This window comes from Crinia signifera, chromosome 2, assembly GCF_055691185.1.
Source record: "Crinia signifera chromosome 2, ASM5569118v1, whole genome shotgun sequence".
NCBI classification, from domain to species: domain Eukaryota; kingdom Metazoa; phylum Chordata; class Amphibia; order Anura; family Myobatrachidae; genus Crinia; species Crinia signifera.
This window is the reverse complement of record NC_139218.1, coordinates 151,941,836-151,955,673: the sequence shown is the minus strand read 5'-3', so window position 1 is coordinate 151,955,673 and position 13,838 is coordinate 151,941,836. Positions and strand designations below refer to the sequence as shown.

The window sequence follows — 13,838 nt, the reverse complement described above, 5'->3', positions numbered from 1 at the left end:
CTTACTTAATATGTGCCACCCTTGGCCCATGCCTCGCGGGCTTAGTGGCAAATCTGACCCTTTTTATGTCCACTCTTTGATTCTATACATAGACTATTGTTTATGAAATATTTGACGAGTAAAAACCGAACAAACTTTCATCAAATACAAAAACCAACAACATTTAATTCAGCATTTAATGGCCACCCCCCTGTAGGAGGTGGCCAAATTTTCAAAGTGTTCTACATTTTTATTGCCGAGTGTACTCCATAATAGTCAACCATTTTAAAATTGTCTCTCTTTTTTTACTATTTTAGAAATGTCCCTAGATAATGAGAGAGAATTTACTCAAGGATTCATTAATATACTGTATACAGAGATAATGAATGCTTGTGTAGGGTTAAGTCCAGGGACTATGTCAATAAGCAAGAGCACAATGCAGCATTGGAGGAACTCGTCAGGTACCGCAAACCTTATCATGACATGGCCTCTATTGATTGGTGCTGGAAGAAACATCAGAACATCAGAACTGTTTTTTTAAAGGAACATAACAAAATAAAGAATTCACAAAGGTCTGGAGTTGGCGCTGAAGACATATAGCACACCAATTTATGGTACTAAAAGGAGTTGCTCTTCACAGTCCACCAAGAACCTATCAGGCCTTCACTTGTATTTATGGCAGAGACTGGAGTACAACAAGAGGATCTGCATGATATGCCAGAGTCCATTCCCGTAAGTAGATACATAGTCATCTGGAATAGTAGTATATATAATTTTCATTAGTACTTAATAAGGGCGGTCGGGTAGTTCCGTAGAGAGGGGATGTAGCAGAGGGAGTGTGATGTAGTGTGTGTAGAGTGTCCACTTTATCTAACGCTATCCTCCTGCCATGACAGTGCACCATCTCCATTGAAGTAGGCCATGTATACGTCTCTGACCTTTTTGCCAGAACATTCCTACTTTGTAGTGCTGCTGGTAGCACAATGGAAGAACATTGAGCAACCTCTTCCAGATTCTCTAGACAGATCCTCCACTTCAGCTGCACCTGCTGTCCTTTGCTGGGTGGCTTTGTTGTGCAGAAAGTTGTGTAGAACACAGTAGACAGTGATGACCCACACAATCTTTCAAGATGATTGATGTGTGAAAGATACGGAATCGGTTGCTCAATATCCCAAAGGCATTTTAACAATGCAATGTGCTCAAGACAGTAATTGAATATGCTCTTCTATTTAGTTAGACACCTTTGCGCATAAGACTTCATAATTTTCTTGTGAAGTGCGATCTGCAACAAAGGCAGAATTTATGCCGTGCCTGGTTTCCTCTTGACATGGCAAATGCAGGGTCTTGGTGGTCGGCCGGTCAGAAAACAGTATTTTTAAACGAGCCATCATCCAAAGCATGGCCATTCTTGCCCACATCTACAAAGATGATCTCATAGTTAGCATTCACCACTGCCATTAAAATGATGCAGAAATACCGTTTGTAATTGTAGTAGTAAGATCCGCTGTTGGCAGGTGGGGTAATGTGAACATGCTTCCCATCAATGGCTCCTCCACAGTTAGGGAACTGCCAACGACTTTCAAACTCCTCAGTAATGGCTATCTATTCCTCCGTACTTGTAGGGAACTGTAAGAAAAAATAAATTAATTAAATTAATGTTTTTTTCTTTTCAACAGACTCCTGACATGTATAGTCCATCTACCTCGGAAACTCCAGCAATGCAACCTCCATCAGCTCCTCCATCCAACAAAACAAGAAAAAGAAAAAACATAGAAGAAGACCAATTTCTGATCAAAGCCAGGGAGGCATTATCCAAACCACAGACAAGTTTGCTTGGTTTGCCTCATATGTCAGTGCTGCACTACGTGAAATGCCAGACAATCAAATTATGCATTTCAAAAGCATATAATCAGATATGCTGTATAGAGCATGAAACTTTCTTCTAACTGAGGAAAAAAAACTTCACACCCTTGAACACTTGTCCTCCCCAGGCTACCCTCCCTACTCTGCCACCCACCTACCATTTCTCCCAGACATTATACCTTCCTAAAACAGACCGCAGCCTGCCCACTCATACCAGCCTGCTCCCCCACCTACCTGCTTAGACCAGCCTGCTCCCCCACCCACCTTCAAATATCAGCCTGCTCCTCCACTCACCTCTGCCCACTTCAGCATTTTTTCTACTTTACTTGAAGCAGAGGAGGACAGTGGGGATTTGATCCTATTGTGAGTGGGGTTCCCCAGTAATAAGCAAGTTTTAATATTCCCAATAACTATGGTGCTGTAAGGAGCATGGTGTCTTTGTCATAGTTTCTAACTGCTGAGAAAACTTATGCTGAGGGCAGCTCAATGGGGTCAGGGCCATTGAGTTTGCATTTGTAGCATGAGTTTGCTCTGCTCAAGAAATCTGTGCCAGATACACCATATATCATACAATACCATATTTATCGGGGACAATAAAGCTTGCTGGAACTGTTTGTACTGTTTTATACATTTATTTTATACTATTGTATAGACTTTTATATACATAACTATTTTAGATTAAAAAAAGTATAACTATTTTATAATAACTATTTTATAATGTTATTTAAGAAGCCATGTTGGTCACAAATTCAAACTTTTACAAAGTTTTAAAATGATGCTTTTTAACCTCAAAAAGGCTCAAAAGAGCTTTTCATGCAAAAATAAATAAAACGTTTAATAAAACAGTTTTCCTGGTTAATTCAGACACAGGTGTGGTTTTTCTTATTATACCTTGTTATACTGGTACTGCAGCACCTTCGCGATAGCCTTGCAAGTCTCAGTGATGATACGCCCCAAAGCTTGAGCCAAGACACAGGTCCTGAGCTCCAGGTATTCCATGGACCTTCCTGTAGCCAGGTACTGCAGTGTAGCCACCAACCTCTCCTCACCCATGATGGCTCTCTGGAACCTGGTATCCTGCCTCTGGATATAGGGGGTCACCAGAAGGAGCAACTCCTTGAAGGTGTCACCGTCCATTCAAAGGAAGTTGCAGTAGTCTTGTGGATTGTTCTCCTGGATCTCCTTCAGCAGGGCATGTAGGATTTTCTCTCCCTCTCCAACAACCAGTCCTTGGTCCAACAGGACCTCATCCTTCCCCTGTGCTGGGCCCCTCCCTCTCCCCACACAGGTTGACCACAGCATAGGATATCAGAATTCTATAGTGACAGGGATCCATCACCACAGAATACAGGATATACAATTCAAGATAGTAAGTAATATAAAGCACTTTATCATGCCAGGCAAAGCAAAGCTAGAAATGTGGAACATTCAGCAGGGTAAAAATCAAGCCTCACTAGTCACAAAGGAAAAAGAAGTGCACAGAGCTAAAATGGCACCTGCATTATATACCCCTTAGTAAGGCCAGCCCACTATTTAAATTTAGCTCCAATCTTTAAGAAAGGTTTTTGTGAGACATACAATAAATGATCAACCATATGATGCAGCTGGATTGTACATTGCATTCGTAAGTACATCGTTGGCACATTGTGTGTCAAAAATGCACCTTATTGTGAGTGCGGGACTGCCGGGGAGTTCAAGGGAAATTGTGACACGATACGGATCACAAGCTGGTTGTTCTGATGTATGGCCAGCTTAAGCCATTGCTAGATCTTCTGATCCTTCCCTGACAGCTTTTATGCCTCTTCCACCTCCGTGGTCACATTGGACAGTTTTGTTATGTGCATACAGTACATGGCCTAGTACAACACAGCAGCAAAGTGATAGCTCTAATTATTGACAACCTCTTTGCAGATATAGGCCTCTAGTGGAATCGCTTTTTTGATTAGAGGTGCTCTCTACCACCCAGGATAAATATGACCCTAAGCACAGAAAGTGTATGACTTTTGCAGCAACTTGCACAAGGCTACAAGTGAAAGTATAGAAGTCATTTAAGTCTTACTACAATTGCTGGTATTTTGGGGCTGTTCACTTTTGTATAATGATTATTTAAATGCCGCCCTATATTAATGGTATTTTTTTTCTTCCTTATGTTCTAGTGACTTGTAATTACGGTAATGGTGGCTGTCAGCACACATGTGATGACACCGACCACGGTCCTCGGTGCGGCTGTCATGTCAAGTTTGCATTACACTCTGATGGCAAGACTTGTATCGGTAAGTTCAATGGATATAGGCATAGAGTTAATGTAGGTGTAAATGTGACATCATTTCATTGACTTTTCAGTTTCCATATAAAAGTTGTATCTCATGAGAAATAATGTGATTTTACTGCATTAAGAAAAAATAACTACCAATAGCCCAGCAGCAAAACAAACCATCTCAAAAGCTATTTCTTTATACTGTATATGCTCCTTCTGTGCCTATATATATCTATAGCTGGTCTTACACTTAAAGATTTATTCTCCAATCTGGCAATGTATGGGAGCAAATGACAATTGACAATTTGTTCCAAAATGCCAGAAAACTGACAAAAACGGTCAAATTGTTTATACCAAATGGATTTAACTAGTTTTATGATTGACCATTTTTGTCTGTTTTTCAGAGTTTGCGAGTAAATTATCAATTGTCCTACACACCCATATATTACTACATTTCCGTTCCAACTAGCCAGATTGGACAATGAAATTGTAGGTGTACGGCCAACTCAAGTAATTATTTTGCACCATTTGAAAATGCATCTATTCATGGTTGACCCCCTACACACTAGCTGATCCACACCGATGCCGATATCAGGTGGAAGGGACCTGGTGGGGGACAAGTGTATATACACGGAAGGGAGTGACACCCATGCTGCAGCTGCAGCATGGCTGTCATTAACAAGGTCCTCCCTGGTCTGAACATGCAGAAAGGAGGGGGTCATTAAGGATGCACAGGAGCGTATTGAGAGTACACACTCTGAGATATTGTGAATAATAGTCACTCAGAAAGCCCTTTCTGAGTGATATTGTTCACAATATAGCCTAGTGTGTATAGGGCTTTAGAATTTGTTAAAGGTTGAACTTGTCTGTTTTCAACATCCCTTGACTATCTTTAGAAATAAAAGGCCTGTATCACAGCCTGGGGTGCCAATAGTGAGGGGAGAAATGATAATAACTTAACTTCCCTAGTTTAATTAGTAGATTCTTATACTCAGTTTCAGAGTTGTTTAACATATATAAAGGAGAGAGAAAAAAACAAATCTTCATATAATACTGTTTGGATGAAGAACAGAAACAAATCTTCGTGCAATACTAATTGAATAAAAACAATCCTAAATCAGTAAAATCGATAAATGTGACATGGGGGAGGGGTCACAATTACGCACAATTCTTAACAGGTGAGTCAGTCACATCGGATGGGTCTTTTCACTACATCACTGTAGTTGATCAGAATAGACTCCACATGCCCTGGTTTAAATAAAATATTTGTCTCTTTATTTCATATATACTAAATTACACATCCCTACTCTGCTGGTTAAATACCATGACGTGTGGGTCTTCAGTGAGGGGGGCTAAAATGACACAAATTAATTAATTACATAATTATAGTGGGACTTGATGTCTCTGTCCCTTGAAGTACAGATGACAGTCTCCTCTGCTGGCTGATTGGCTGGTTGTTTAACACTCTCCATTTTATCACTTTCTGAAGCTTAATACATCTCACCCTATGTCACTCACAATACCCGGGTTGATTCTCAGTAAGGTTAGTGGCCCCTGCCCATAGTCTTACCCCACTACTACCTGTATGTGAGGCACCACCTATACGTAAATTGTGTACAAATTGTATTTGATTTGCCACTGATATGTAAAGTGTATGCCAACTGTACTGTATGTGAGGTGCCAAATATACAGTATGTTAAGTGTGTGACAACCTATGTGTATAACTGTATGTGCCAACTGTATGTGTGATACCAACTAAATGTAAAGGGTTGGCAATTGCATGTGACATACCATGTAAATGTAAAGTGTGTGCTGACTTTATGTGAGGTACCAACTATATGTAAAGTATGTGCCAACTGTATATGATGTACCACCTATAGGTAAGGTGTGTACCACCAGCATGTAAGGTGTGTCTCTTTTAACTATTTCAAATTTTGTGCAACTGAAAATGAGGTGCATGGTTTGTCAGGTTTGCAAATCTTTTGTGCCTGCAGTCTTTATGTTGGCCGAAGTGTATATGTTGGTATATAATTAAAGAGCTTTATAGATATGCAAGAAAGAATTGCATGCATATTTTCCTTACCTAACTCACTCTAAATGGCCCATAATGAAGAGAACATGAAGTTAGTTATTAGTTTAGAACACTTCCTGACAAATACGACTACAGGCCAGGGACAATTCATGTACCAGTTGCCAGATACAGTACACATGCTGACTGATGCATGAGCTTTCAACTCTTTTACCCTGCATTAGTGTTATATTCCCACCAACCTCTTTATTTCAACAGACTGTTATCCCTGTAAGCTGAGTTGGGGGGCCACTTATACATATCATACATTTTGCTATTGGGCACACAAAGTACTAGTATGAAGCAGTTCTAGAATACATGCTGTTATATCCAAGATCTGGGGTGGCCAACCAATCAGCCACCCGCCCCCCCCCCCCCATTAGTTAACACTCCCCTCCCCCCACTCCCACCCCAGAAAAGTTATCACCCTCCTTACCGGGTACCCCGTTGCCGCCGGACATGCAGATCTGTCGGGTCCCTGGCTCTCCCAGGAAAATGGCTGCCCCCATAATGCAGACAGTTTTTGAGGATGCTAAAGGGAGGCGGCAGCCTCCTCTAGCAACCTTAAAAACTGTCTGCTGTATGGGGGCAGCCATTCTCTGAGTGTCACTTATTAGCAGCTGTAGCCAGGAGAACCGGGGACCCGTCAGATTTGCGTGTAGGGGTTAGAGGCGGCGGCAACGGGGTAAGGAGGGTGTTAACTGTTCTGGGGGGGGGCAGGAGCGCCGGCGGTAACTATAGTCCTGCAGACCCCCCCCCCCCCAGCCCCCACCTTCTTAGTGCCTCCCCACCACTGCGGGGGCTGCCGGACTATAGTTACGCCACTGGTTGTGGCCTAGCTACAAGCAGCACATTTATGCTATATAAAAACATCTTGTGACACCTCAGCTTCAAACTAGCAGCACATTTATTTTAAACCAGTAGGGACTAAACAACATTAGTGACTAAAATACCTTACAAGCCCAGGAGAGAAGCTGGTCCACAAGATGAAGCACTGGGGAGAGCAGCATGAACACACCACTGAGTAGCTGAAGAAAAGATGGCCACAAAAAGGGTCCTCCCTGGTATCTTCTTTTATACGTTCATACAAGCAGGAGTAAAATTTGGGATAGTGCCACGCTCTGTCTTCTAAATGAATTGCTTTATTCCAGACTTCGCATATATAATTTTTATTTTACTCTAAAATACACTGTATGTAGTGTTTGCACAATAATAAGCAGGAGGGCTGGGTTTGCCAAGGCGGGAAAGCTGAATTCAGACCTCCTGTCTCACCTGAGAATTAAGCAGTGTGTCAGCACGGTCAGGGGCAGGGGGGGGCAGATGAAATAACTGACAGCAATTGTTAACAGAGCTCAGCGATGTGTCAGCTCAGCAGGAGGCAGCTAGAAGAACTGACAGCTGCTGTTAACAGAGCTCAGCAGCGTGGCGGGGGCAGATAGAAGCAAGGCTGTCTTAACAGCATGGTAGGCCCCAGGCAAAGCAATGCATTTGGGGCCCCTCCACATCCATTGATGCTGAAAATGTAAACAAAAAAATCATAACATGCCCTCCTGTGGTCCTGTGCCTTCTCTCCACTTGCTTCCATACAGTGAATGGCTGTCAGCACTCTGATTGATGAATAGCTCCGGCCATCCACAAATCAGCATGCCAACAGCCATTCACTGTTTGGCTGCAGTTGGGAGGCAGGAAAAAATGCTGAACTCTGATTGGTGGATAACTTCAGTCATCCACCAATCAGCATGCTGACAGCCACTGTCTGTCTGCAGGCTGGGAAGCAGAAAAAGAATGCTGCCTGGTGTGTGTGATTCACAATCAGAGTGACCATGCAGCATTCTCAACTGCCTCCCAAGAAGCTCAGGAGGCAGATACCCACAACCCCAACCCAAAGGCCCCTAGAATTGGGGGGCCCTTGGGCAGCTGCCCATTGAGCCCATACATAAAGATGATCCTGGATGAAAGAGCTGACAGCTGTAGGTAACAGTGCTCAGCAGGGGGTAGCTGGAAGAGCTGACAGTGATGTCCAAAGTGATTGTGTGATACTCCATGCCACAGTCAGAGGAGGCAAGTGGCAGTGACGTGGGTGCGGGAGTCACATTTCATTAAGAATGTGATTCAAAAGCCACTGATTGGCTACCCCTGCTCTAGATCTTGGCATTGTCAGCAGTACAGTATAAATAACAGTTTTAACAATGCTTGCATAGATAAGTTTGTAGCAATTCATTTATACAGTAAAATCAAACCATTGCACTCGCATTAATGGGATCCAATAGGTAGTGCTCATGAGAGATTAATGCTTAAGTAAACAATGGGAAATTGTTGTCCCACATTTAATAAGCATAGCATGGTATCCTGAAATGGGTCCCAATGCAATGTCAATTAAAATGTACTGCTGAAAATATGTATTAAAATAATATGAGTATTCATACCAAGTGTATTTGCTGCCGCATGAAGTCATGAGCTACGCCCACCAGCAATCCAGTACCCAGGGTCTGTTGCTCAGGAGGCTGGAATCTTGTGGACTATCCTCATTGCCCACAGTCCAGGTTTCATGGCTAAGCACAGTTGACTTACAGTAACACTAGAACTGCCAACTGTCTCTTTACTAATTATTTTTAGGGGAAGGTGGGTCTTTTTGACTTTTAATATTTCTTGGGATAAATAAAAAAAAATCATCACCCTGGAATGTATATTTTCTGGGGGGAAAAACCCATAGAAATACCTAAAACTGGCAAGCGGTAGTATTAGGGGGCTTGCAAAGTCCAGCAGTCCTATCTAATATTAATTAGTACTTAAATAGTCATTTTGATGTAACCATCTGAGCTCAAAAGTACGGCATGGAAATTATGGCTGTACCAATAAAGTTCTGCATAAGGTGGAAGAGGTCCTAAGGTGAGGTCAGCAAGATATCACTGGAATGTCAATACACTCTGGAACCAGATCCATGGAATCATTTAGATTGTAGATTGTCCAGGCAGTGAAGTTAGCAGAGATAATTTGAGAGCTGAGATCCATGCTAGAACTGGTCTCTATGGGAGCTGCTGATTAACAATTGCAAAAGGATCTAGTGGAACAGAATTGTGAAGCTGAAGTGGGCCTGTGGATGGAGAAGAACTGTATTCAGGATGTTGCATCAGCAGTGACTTTGTGACTGAACTTTCGGCTAGTACCAGTTCTGGATACTAGCGGCTTAAAGGGTATTGTGCCGGACACCTGGCTAGTACTGGTGGTTCTGGACATTGCTGGAATAGCAGACCTTAGGCTGGACATTGGCCTGGTGATGCTGGATGCTGCTGGGACAGTGGATCTTAGGCTGGACAAAGGTTTGGTACATGTGATTCTGGATTGCTAGTTCAGTGCATCTCACTAAATACCAAGCTGGTACCAGTGATACTGGACTTTGCTGGGACATTGGAACTACAGCCCCATACACACTACCCGATTCATGCCAACACCAATATTGGTATTGGGGTATATTGAGGAGGTGGGGCAGGTGGGGTGCTGACTCTGGTGGGAAAGGGAGCAATGGCAGGGGGGGGGGGTCGTCGTTGGGGGGAGCGAGGGCCATGCTCACAGCTTCTATTCATTGAGTCAGAGGGGCTGGGAGAATGGCCACCAGCTCACAGAGCACTGGCCATACTTCAAGAATTGTGTCATCAAGATGTCCCAAGCATTAATAAAGTTGGGAAGTACGCATAAACAAATCTCTTTTCAGCCACCTCATAATTTACCAAGAATCATCCAGAGGGACATTTACTTATCTCCTTGAACTTGTATGCAAAGTTTCAGAAACAGTGTTTCCAGAGCTTGTCAAATTTGTCAAGAAAGCAAACGTAATTTTGTGGTCGAAAACAGGTGACCGCAACACATATTTTCGATATCTACTGTAGTCTCCTGTTGAAACATTAAGTGGATACCCATTATCTTCAGGTACCCCCAGAAAACACCCACATATAATAATAATAATAATAATAATTATAATAATAATCCAGAGCTGAGAGGAACAGTTGAGAGCCGAGCGATGTGGTGGGTGGGAGTCAGCTGGTGCGATCAATGCCACAGGTGGGCTGCGCAGCATGACCTGTGACATCATGTCACGCTGCGCACTGCCACAATGCCGGTGTCAAAAGCAGCTGGACAACGTCTGAGCATGTGCTCAGCGCTGCCCGGCTTTAGATTTGCATGTGCGCAGACTAATCCAGGAAGTTTTGGGGCCAAATCCAGGGATTCCACCAATTGCCAACTTTGGATCTCCAGCACTGACTTATGTTTGGATAACTGATCCAGGACAGATGGACACTAAGGGGCAGATTTATTAAGCTTGGTGAAGTGATAATGTGGCTGGTACTTTATCACCGGCCAATCAGCTAATAACTGTGAAGTTACAGGCTTGGTTTGAAAAATAACAGGTAGGAGCTGATTGGCCGGTGATAAAAACTAGACACTTTATCACTTCACTGAGCTTAATAAATCTACCCCTAAAACTTTGGTGGAGGAATATAATTTCAAGCTAAGGACACAATCCAGCTGACACCACTACAAAGGGTAACAATCATCCCAGCACATTGGTGCAGGACTTCCCGAGAATCTAGAGTGGTTTAACTGTCAATTTGCATACCCACCTTCACTATTGATTGTGGCACAAAAGAAGTCCACTATAAGAACAGGATCCATTTCATGGAGAGAAAAGAAGTGATTACTAATTATTATACACAGCATTAACCTTTTTAAAGTATTATGAAAATGTTTTTATTGTGTAGAAAATAATATTGCAAATGCCACTGGCAAGTAAGCCCAGGAACAGAGCATTTTGTCCCTCTGGAATGGCTTATGTTAGGAACCTAAGCATGGCATGCAAAGTGTTGACACTTGGGATTGATCTAGATATGATTGACCTGACATACCCCGGCTGAATTCAAGAGTAGCCACTTTCTTTACTAATTTTCTTTATTCAAGGCTTATTCAAGTAACTATCACTTAATACAAGTAAACTGGATTATTATGACTGCACCATGTAAACCAGACGAGACAGTCAGGCTACGGAAAAATTAGCATCAGGTATTATAGTGCAAATAATATACAAGTTCTATTTATTATTACTTATGATTTTCCCACAAAAGTAAATATCCAATTTCAGGAATATAAATTTGAAGTGCTATTTTTTGTATGCCTTTGTGCGTGCAATCAATGACCCTGGCAAAAACAATTCTGCTAGCCCAATGCAGTCATTAATGTGACTGTATGTACAGACAGTGCCAGAACTAGAAATCTTCGCCCCTGCTAAAAAAGATGTTGGCGCCCCCCCTCCCATACATTAATTATAATTTTTTACCTACATGCTTGTTGACAGGGTTTTTCTGCTCGTTTCCAGGGGCAATCATGTTTGTTGACAGTGGTATCATGGTCATTGTCCAGAGTTATATGTTTGCAGGCTCACCAATGTCTCCAGAATTTGGCACTTTCAAGTAACCTTATAAGCCACTGCTTGGACTTCGAGGGCATTGCTACACCACTGTGTACAAATGGAGACATGATCTGTAGAGGAACATGGCTCTGGCTTTGCAGATCCTTTTATGGAAGGACATATCGAGGGCCGGCTCTACCATTAGGCATCTTTAGGCAGCTGCCTAGGGCTCAAGGGTCTGGAGGGCGCAACCAAGTCTGCCTATCAAAAAAATCAAGGATGTCTATGAGGATCCTTGTTGTACTTAATGCAGGCGGCGGCTGTGGAACTTCTAAGACCTTACCTCCATACTTCCCCTTGAGGCATACTTTCCTACTTTGCTGCCCCCTCTTCCTTGTACTCTGTTGTAGGTGGTAAAGGGGAGGGTGCTGGGGGCCTCCAGGTAAAGCAGAGGACTTGCTCACCTTCCCATGGGGCTGGGAGGACCACACGGTTTTTTGAAGCCTCACAGCCATTTCGGAATGTTAGGCAAGTATGCCTTAAGGGGTTGGAAAGTGGTTATTGGTGGCAGCATGGGGAAGGGGGGGGGGGAGCAGTTGGTTGAAGTTTTGCCTAGGTACTGAGAAGTCTTACACCGGCCCTGGAGATATATAAGAACATATCCAGATTAAATTACCTAGAAAAGGAATATGAAGAAAGCAGACAGTGCTGGGGGAAAAAAAGGAGAAATCAGTAATTTCTCTGCTTCTTCTTAAATAGGAGGACGTAGTGATGTCCATTTTCTTGTGGCAGGGTCTATAACTGCTGCATAAATAGACCCTCAGATAAGCTCACCCATATACTAGACAGATAGTGGCACTAAGGGCAAATTGCACAAAAATAATAGCTTTTCTGTGTTTTCTAAAAATGTACCTAAAGAAATATTGTTTATTTTTACAGCTAGAATTTTGCCAGTGACAAATAATAAAATAACTGTGTTTGGACAGTTATTATTGTGGTCACAGTGCAAAATGTGTCAAGAAACAAAAACAGAACAAAGGGCTTAATTCAGGTTGGTTTGCACTGCAGGTGGGGCAGATGTAACATGTGCAGAGAGAGTTACATTTGAATGGGGGGTGTTAATACTGAAATCTGAATTGCAGTGTACAAATAAAGCAGCCAGTATTTACTCTGCAGAAATGAAATAACTCACACAAATATCTCACACTATCACACACTATCTCTGCACGTTACATCTGCCTCATCTGCAGTGCACATGGTTTTGTCCATTAAATAAGGAGTTTGCTTTTGCAAACCAACCTGAATCACCCCCAAAATGCAGTATTATTTAAACTGCTGAACAGCAAATGTAGTGAGCACAGTCGTGACAAAGCATCTAAATTAGTTTTCACCAGAAAGTATCAGACATTTGTTGATGATTGGTTTCCATGTACAATGTTGTGACTGATTATACATTGATCATTAATTGTTTACAAAGTCATTGAATCAAGACTTATTGAAACATGTATTTGCTGTCAGTTAAACAGATTTTTGGCTCAATTTTTATGCTGAATTAATTTGGCAAGTAGTCAGTCAATATTTGGAATGAAATATTAGATAAATTATATAAAGTCAGCACTTATATGGTTTTATATATTTGGTTATATTTTTATAGATTTATTATATTTGATATTTTTCTATTGTAATCATAGGTTGTATGTTAAGATTGTTCTAAGACACCTGGCTATTTAAGAAATTTAATATTTTCAAAAAGACTTACTATAAGTAAATGTGTCAAATGGGTACCGTATATTCATTCAGTCTGAGTGGGATGATATATACTGTTGATTACACTGATAGATACCTCTCTTGTAAACAGGGGAGAAACGATCCGATCAGACCCCTAGCGCCCCGATCTTAGCCAATGGTAAATATGAAGCCTACTTTAATTTGAGTGTGTTTGTGTATGTATGCATATGCTGTAGATTATTTTATGTATGTGTTTAATTGTGTACAATGAGATGAAGCTCATATTATTTAACTTCTGGAGAAAAACATTTTCCACAGAGGCATTGTAAAGAATGTGAACTGTAGACACTTATCCTGTTTACACACAGTAAAATTTGACATTCGATTTGACTATATAGTCAAAATCGAATCAGGATCGCATAGACATCGAATGGAGATACTGTAGAACATGTTTTTAAGCTTTCTTTCCCAATTCAATGTAGATGCGCACTCCTGTTCAGCTGGAATCGAAAAGCCAAATAGACAGTGCAGCAATGACTATA

The 13,838-nt window shown here is 41.8% G+C and overlaps 1 protein-coding gene across 2 annotated transcripts in view; it reads left to right on the top strand.

Moving 5' to 3' along the window:
* The window catches only part of SCUBE3 (signal peptide, CUB domain and EGF like domain containing 3), a 206,776-nt gene that overhangs the window by 110,545 nt on the left and 82,393 nt on the right, over positions 1 to 13,838 (top strand). The window contains exons 6-7 of one of the 2 annotated variants that reach the window (XM_083173133.1): positions 3,999 to 4,115; positions 13,427 to 13,474. In XM_083173133.1, the coding sequence (XP_083029259.1) occupies positions 3,999 to 4,115; positions 13,427 to 13,474 (165 nt within the window). The remainder of the gene's footprint in view (positions 1 to 3,998; positions 4,116 to 13,426; positions 13,475 to 13,838) is intronic. The other variant, XM_083173135.1, reaches the window with a different exon arrangement.